The following is an 8,373-nucleotide window of genomic DNA, read 5'->3' on the forward strand; positions in this document are numbered from 1 at the left end:
GGGAAAGAGATGAATTCTGAACACCTGTTTGAGAAAGTGAAATATATGGCCTCTCTTTGGGCGTTAACAGATCTTTGGGCGTTAACAGACTTATCTTTTGAAGATTTTTCACTTTCGTTAATCATGCTTAGTTGGAAAGACATTCTGTTTTAGGGTGCAGGACTTGTTTAGTTTAGTTTTCTTTTGTATTCCAGGGGTATCTTCGCTCTGTATTTTATTTTCTCTGCTAGATGGATATCTCATTCATCTTGTTTTGTATGGTTTTCCTTGAGTCTTGATAAAATTTTTGTGTTTCTTATTAAAAAAAATAAAAAATAAAAAACATCTCTAGGGAGTATTTGTGTTTACATCCTTGATGCAAGTATTCTAAGCAATGCCAAATGCTATTTTGTAAGATTTTTTCCCATTCCATAGGTGAAGTTTCTTCTTCTATGTTGTCATTGTTTATGTACTTGTCAAAGGAATATGAGAACACTTTTGGATCCCTTGAAACAGAAACCCAAAAGAGTGATCATTTTTATATGCTGGCAACTTCATTAATCTTTTCTCCATTACGTTTGTGATCTCTCTAAAAATCTTCACCGCCACCAGAGATCCATCGGATAGCTTTCCTTTGTAAACACTACCATAGCCTCCTGGACCTAATTTTTGTTTGAACGAGTTTGTCATTTTCTTTACCTCTGAATATAAATGCATCTTCTGGAGGAAAGGATCCTCATTTTAGTGGAAAAGCCTCTATATTGTCAGCATATTTTGACTTCAAATTCAGGAATACTTTTCATTTTGTAATTTGGACTTCCTAGTTCTTAGGCAAAAAGTGATGAATGCCATCAGAGTTGTTGTACAAATTCCAACCTCGACTTGCTGCTTAGAGAAAACTGAATGCAAGAAGTATTCATCCCTTTTATTTGGAGGTATATCCATGAAGATTACTATCATAGTTATTTGTTTTAGTTGATTAAAACCAGGCGTTTGTTATGCGAATGATAGAAAAATAAATGACTTGTGCCATTTCATTTAGTTTTGAGATGTCAGAATTAGGCACAGAAGAATCATATTGAAAGATATTGCCTACTAATATTTTGTTCCCCAACCAAACTTTTATTCTGCAACATCAGATGACCAGAAAATAGATCAGAACCTAAATCCTAATTTATCAGAAACGTGTGTGACATAATTATAAAGGAATGCCCCCGTTAATATTTACTGGTTTTGTCTTCAACGTTTGTGCTGAAGCTACAATTGCAAGGGCATCTTACAATTATGCTTATGCTTAACGTTCTGAAAACTTTAAACCAAAGTGAATTTCTTGTATAATCAATTTTGTTTGCCGCTTTCTAGGAACGTTGCAAAACTGCTATAACTAATACATTTTTGAATGAAAAACAACTGAAAGTCTGATTTTTCTGAAGTTATGTCAATCTGGAAAGTGATTCACGTGAAATCACTGCTTGAAAAGGTTTCTTCAACCTGTTTGATTTGAGTGGTACTCTTCATTCCGACATTAAGTTGAAGTTTAGGCTGGAAGGTGAGCAAGATTTTCACTGTTTTAACTGTTCAGCTAATGTAGGCAATGGTAATTACACATTTATTGATGTCTGGTTTATGCAGGTATACTGCAACTAGCAGAGAAAGGGCAGCGATTGCAGCAGATATCTTCAAAATCAGAAACTTTTAACAATAGTCTCAGAGAGGCGAGTCTGCTGAAAAATGGATTTCAAGTGAAGGAAAATGCACCTGCTGGGGACTTCAATAAATAAGGTTGTGTTGGGAGTATTTTGAAATTAGATGTAAATATGTGTCGTGCATAGGCTATATAATATCTAAGGTCTCGTTCATTTCACTGCTTCGAGTGTTCAATTCGAGTTGAAAAGTAAATTTACTTGAAAAAAACACTGTAGCATACCAAGTTGAATTTGAATTTTTGTGAAAAAATCTTAAGTTGTTATTCAAATCAATAAAATGAATGGGGCCTAAATTGGTACGTCTATGTAGGGTAGGTTTCTCCTTCAGAATATAAAAAAAAAAAAAAAAAAAAAAAAAAAAGAAAAAAAAAAAAAAAAAAAAAAAAAAAAAAAAAGAGAGTAAAAAAATGGAATAAAATTGTAAGGTAGTTTTCCTAGTTTAGTATACTAGAAGTCAAATATATATATATATATATATATATAAACTATAATATTCTTGATAAGTCATTTGAGAGATTTTCCCCTACAAGTTAGCTGGTTTCAAGGCCTACTTAGGATTTCTTCCAATTTTATTCCAAATTGTTCGGATGACCTTCATTGTCGTTGTTTCTAATAATGGCGGCTTAATTGATGTTTCCCTTTCCTCCGGTAACCTTAATGGTTGTTGTGAACCTTTCAGAGTCCTTAATGGTCTTTGCCTCCGCCCCTTCCTCCAATAGCCTGATTCCTACGGCCTTCATCGTCGTTTCTTGTCTTTGAAATTAAGGTTGTGTTTGGTTGTATTACTGAACTAGAATAATAATATTAACATGTAATCAGGATAGAATGGAAAGACAAAACAACTCTTTTGTTTGATTGAGACTTTGGAATCATATCCCTAAATATGATTACTTCGTTTGATTAACTATGTAAAGGAATGATAATTAACATTGATTTGATCAAGTAATTCTGGGTTTGTTCTTTTGGAGTTTAACTTGAGTATAATTCTTGAGTTGAATTTAAATTATAACTTGAGTTGAACTTGTAACTTGAGTTTGTGTTTGGTTGTGTACATTTGAGTTATGGTTTGAGATAAGAATCTTTTTGAGTTTGTGTTTGAGTGAATCAAAACTTGAATTTGTATTTAGATAGTATTTTAATAAAAACTCAATGTTGATGAAAAAGTTTAATAGGGTATATGAGTTGGGTTTTATTCGTCTTTTCGTTGTCAATGCATAGAAAAAAAAATCATCTTAATAAACGAAAAAGTTATAGCATTTTTAAGAATAGAAAAAATATTGTTCATTAATTTGAGTTCGAGTTTCTGAACTCAAATTGAAGGGGAAACTTGAACTCGAGTTTTAGTCTTAAACTCGAGTTTGAACTCGAGTTTAAACTCGAGTTTAAATTTAAAAGAACATGAACTCGAATAAAGTTGTAACTCGAGTTGCCTTTTTTTGAGTTTTTCGCTCAAAAGAACAAGCTTTATATTTTGTATCGTTAATTAAGAATTGACTTATTAAGTAATTAAGTAATAAAATAATTATTTATTTGATGATATTTTGTAGAAGTAAAATAATTTTTAATTATTTAATTAAAGTGTTTGAATATTTAAGTATTTGAAACCATTATAGTAAAATATTTCAATAATTATTTAAATAATTAAAAGAACTATTACATTACTTATAATTCAATCTCGATTAAGGATATAAACTATAATTACTTAAATTTTTTATCAAGTTATTAATTGCTTATTATTAAAAAATTATTAATCGTTTAAACAATTAAAAGTTAAAATTTTATTTACTTACAATAAATAAAATAATTGAATATTAAATATTGATGTACAATCATAGAAGTGATTATTTAAAAAATTTTTTTTTTGAAGGAGTGATCATTTAATTATGGAAGAAAGAGGGAAATAGGCCAAGACTTGAGATGGATTAAAATTAATAGGCTAATAATTTACATAAGTTAATAAATAGGTCAAATTACTGTTTTCGTCTATAACTTGTCTAGTTATGAACCATAACTTGATAAGTTATTGTCCATAACTTATCTGGTTATGAACCATAACTTGACAAATTTATCCATAACTTATCTGGTTATGAACCATAACTTGATAAGTTATGGCCCATTAATTTCTATAACTAAAAAATAGCCTATATACTTTCTTAAGCTTTTCATATTGGCCTATTTCTTACTATTTTCCTTTAATTATTAAGATTACTTAAACAGTTATCATTTAATAAGAATAATTAAATAAAATAATTATTTATTTTAAATATAAGATAATTAAGTATAGGTGGTTCTATTACACCTCTTTTTTACTCTCCACACCCTCATTCTAAATACACACTCCACATAATTTTGAAAGAGCTAACTTTACTTTTTACATGCCCTTATCACTCAAAAATTACCCTTAACTTTTTTTTATTATAAAATAACTAATTCTTGTCCACTTCAATTTTCTCTTTACACCCATCATTTTATTTTAGTTTGTTATTTAAATAGTATTATTTCTCCATCTTTTCATTTTTTTTTTGTTGTTGAAGTTTTTGGGTGTGAAGCCTTAAAAAAAAAAAGAAATCAAATAAAAGATGAAACGGAAAAAAAAATCAATCTAACTTTAAAATGATTAGTCTTTAAAAAATCATGGGTAAAAATATAAACATGAAATGAAAAAAAAAAAGACAAAATAAAAATGTTCATAAACCAATAGCAAAAATAATTTAACTTGTATATCAATGCTACTTTTTAGAATAGTCATTAAAAGGTGAAAATTATAGTTTTTATTTTATTTTATAATTTTAAGTAGCAATAGTTTATAATTTAGGATATAACATGTGGGGTGTGTGGAGAGAGGTAAAAATTATATAATTAGTTTCTTTTTTGAATTAAATTTAATTACATAATTAAATATGTTATAATTATATATTCTTGTCATTTTATGTGAAGGTCCTTTGGTCATAAGAAAATTTAACGTAAAGGGGTGTGTAGAAAGTAAAAATGGGTGTATAAAGGGAGCCATCTTATGTATAGTAGTTGATAATAATTTCTTATTTTATGTGCTAAAATAATTATTTAATAATAATTTTAATTACTTCGTTATATTAATAACTTAAATAAAATAACACTTATAAATCATTGTTATTTGAAAATTTCGATTAATTATTGTTTTATTCTATTTAATGTAATAATGATTATTTATTATTTATTATTATAAACATGTGCATCCACTAACTGAATCTAAATGTAAATTATTAAAGAATTTGAATTGTGCTCCAAATAAATTAATAAAGTTATGCTTGTATCCCCTTTAATAAAAAAAGAATTCTATATATGCTCTCATTTGACACTAGAGAATATTTATTTATGTCTTTTGTGTGTTTATATTAGAGTGGTTATGTTTACACACTTTTTTTACTCTCCATATCCTTTTTGTAAATTGTAACACAAGATCAATGTAGTCTTTTCTCGTGAATTCGGGATTTACCGCCAACGATCGGGTTTTTGGGCAAATACTGTATTTACCAGTTGTCAGTGCCGGCAATCAAATTTTTGGGTAGATCCGTGTCAGGGATCAAATTTTTAAGAAAATACGATATTTTTAGGTGAATATGATATTTATCAGTCGTCGGCGATCACTGAATTTCTGAGTAAATATGGTATTTCTGCATAAATACGGTATTTACGAGTTAGAGTGGTGCTAGACACACTAACTCAAATCCCAACTTTTGTGTACCAACTGATGTAGTATGTGAGTTGTCATTTTTCTATTAGTATATGCAATCTTTTATCATTAATTAACATGATAATGTTTTAAACACCCACTAATATAAAAATGATAACTCACATGTCATATCAATTGGTACACAAGAATTAGAATTTGAGTTGGTGTGCTTAGCATTATTCTTAGTAAATATGATATTTGCAGATAAACACAGTATTTACTAGCCGCCAGTTGCGGACACGGGTCACTGGCCAATGTGAACTTGATCAGAGGAGGGAAGGAAAGAGGTGAGAAGAAGAAAGAGTTGGAGGGGTATTTTTAGTTTTTTAGTAGAGTTAGAAATCGAACAAATTAAATTATGCCTTACTATCTATTTCAAAAAAATTACGTTATAATTTACCCACACATCCTATTAAATATGTTATTTCTTTCTCTCAAGTAAAAAATACATTAAGTTGAGAAACAACAGAGTAAATAACTTCAAATTATTTTTAAGAAGTTGAGAGTATGTTCACCTAGAAAAAATTAAAATTAAAATGAATACATGGAATCATTAGTAAGAAAATGTAAGAGCAAAAAAATAAAAAATAAAAAAATAAAAAAAAGACATTTCTTGCCTTAAAAAAAGAGCCTCGTGGTACTCAGATAAAGATTAACAATTTCAATATTATCAAAACATAAAGGTATGAACGTAACAATGCAAGAACACCATGCTACATGAATGCTATTCACGATGATGATGATAGTAATAATAAATTAACATTCTATTCACCCATGATCATGATAATATGACATGAAAAATCATGACCCGAAATTGTTCATGTATTCCAAGGGTAACATTCGTCATCAGAGTCACATTCACAGGGCCCGTCGGGTTTTATACTCCAACAACAATCGTGATTATAACACCAAAACCTGTCTCTTTTCTGAACATAAATATCAAAATAATGGGAATTGCCGGGCCATTCCATACGGCAGAAGAAAAGCGTGCCGCCGAAAATGTTCGGCGCAAACCGGAATCCATAGCTTCCATTCGGAGCCACCACATGGATGCCAAGATCGTCGTCCTTGGACTTGCAATGAACCGTAAGATCCGTTCCTGTTCCCAAATCGTTGGTCATATGAACATGAGTTTTGACACCTTCACTCGTGCATATTGCCACTGAGAGTAAAGTCATGAGAAGGATCACATTTCTACTGAATGGAAGAATAACGAGACCCCCCATATTACTCCTCCAGTATTTTTACTTACTCTCTTGGTTTAGGATGGAAAATATTAGCATTCCAATGTGTAGATATAAATACACCATTGGTAAATAAATTATTGGGAAAGCGGTCTCGTTTATTTCACCGATTTGAATTTTTAATTTTAGGTTTCTACAGTAAAAAACTCTCAGAAAATATTACATCTAACTTTTTCTACTTCAGTAAAAAAATTTCAAAAAATGTCACATCTCAACTCGAATTGAAAACTCAAATCTGTGAAGTGAACGAGGCCTAATATGATCTCATATTAATTGTGCTTGGGATTATTTCCTAACAAGTCTAGATTTCTTATATACGTCAAAGATATATTTGCATGCTTGGAAGGGTACTCCGAAATGCCGAAGGAAAGTTTGCACAATTGGTTTATTTTCATGTTTTATGATTGAGACTGACATTGCCATAAAATGATAACGTAATACTTTCCATTAATTCACGAAAGGAGACGTATCTTTTGAAGTCAGAATTGATTTTCCTTGATTTCTAACACATTGCATGAAGAGATCCTCGAGGAATCATGAGCTAGTCGGAACATTATTAGAAAGAGTATTTCCGAGCAAGTCCAAATTTCATTCCTTATGGGTTAATAACATACAATAAATAAATAAATAGGAGGAGGAGAGAGAATTCACTAGTCTATTGATGGAATAAAATAATCATATAGTTTTTTTTAGGAGAAACTCTATTCAGGTTATTAAATAAATAATAAATAATTAATATATCTATTATGTAATATACAAATTATAATTTATTAGTGAGTAAATAATTGCTAATGAATAAATGAATAAATTGTATTTACCAATCAAATTAATATTAATTTATAACTATTAATTAGTAATTAATGATTATTTAAGAAATAATTATAAAAAATTGACATGTGATATACCAAATAATAGGCTATAATAAACATTAATAATTAATTAATATTTTAATTATGTAATAAAAAGTTAATTATTTATTTAGTAAATAGAATGCTAATACATTGTTAATATTCTAATTACTTTTTATTAATCTAATAATTAATTACTCATAAACTAATAATTATGACAGAGTTACTAACATAATAATTTACTTATATACTAATTATTAATTATTTAGCATATTAATTTATTATTAATGTAATCACTAACGGTAATGTATTCATTATTACTACTCTTATATCCTTTCTTTTTTTTTTTTTCATTTTTTCCGACGATTTGTTGTTTTAAATGAGTATAAAATATAAAATGCCTAAAATACATATTGTTTTCTAGTCTACTTCTTTTCTCATGGAGCTTAAAGTGCCTACAATTGCAATTTAAAATTAGAGACTTTTTTTTGGTAGGACTTCTTTATTAGTAAGATTAGTTTTAGACTGTTGGATATGATTTAAATCATATTAAATTAAAAAAATATGCATAACAGATAGTTTTTATTACAAATATAATGGCTGAAAATAAAATATTACTGATAGCTTATTTTTTATGGTCTAACTAGAAAAATTCTTTTAAAATTTATTTTTGTAACGCCTTTCAGAATTAAACATATTTAATCATGCTAAATTATGAGTTATTAGTATGTCTAATTTGATTTTTACAATTAATCAAGAGACTTTAAATTATTTTCAGTATTTATGATTTCATTTTCACCCCAAAATTTTTTAAAAATACACTTAAATTTTAATGCATTTTTCTATTCCTTTCTTTTTTCTTTTTCCTTTTTCTTCTTTTTCTT

The 8,373-nt window shown here is 28.3% G+C and overlaps 2 protein-coding genes across 4 annotated transcripts in view; one reads left to right on the forward strand and one right to left on the reverse strand.

The window, feature by feature from the left end:
- LOC21409684 (chloroplastic group IIA intron splicing facilitator CRS1, chloroplastic) overlaps positions 1-2,418 on the forward strand; it is a 10,022-nt gene extending 7,604 nt beyond the window's left edge. Inside the window, exons 9-12 of one of the 3 annotated variants that reach the window (XR_002903301.1) lie at positions 811-914; positions 1,413-1,528; positions 1,612-1,761; positions 2,365-2,418. The gene's annotated coding sequence lies outside the window, so the exon portion shown is untranslated. The remainder of the gene's footprint in view (positions 1-810; positions 915-1,412; positions 1,529-1,611; positions 1,762-2,364) is intronic. The other 2 variants (XR_002903302.1, XR_002903303.1) reach the window with 2 other exon arrangements.
- Positions 1-6,623, reverse strand: part of LOC112094002 (S-protein homolog 4-like) — a 7,136-nt gene extending 513 nt beyond the window's left edge. The window contains exon 1 of the mRNA XM_024173818.1: positions 6,313-6,623. Within this exon, the coding sequence (XP_024029586.1) occupies positions 6,313-6,623 (311 nt within the window). The remainder of the gene's footprint in view (positions 1-6,312) is intronic.
- Between the last annotated feature and the right edge of the window lie 1,750 nt (positions 6,624-8,373).

Source organism: Morus notabilis, unplaced genomic scaffold (genome assembly GCF_000414095.1).
Source record: "Morus notabilis unplaced genomic scaffold, ASM41409v2 Scaffold518, whole genome shotgun sequence".
NCBI classification, from domain to species: Eukaryota; Viridiplantae; Streptophyta; class Magnoliopsida; order Rosales; family Moraceae; genus Morus; species Morus notabilis.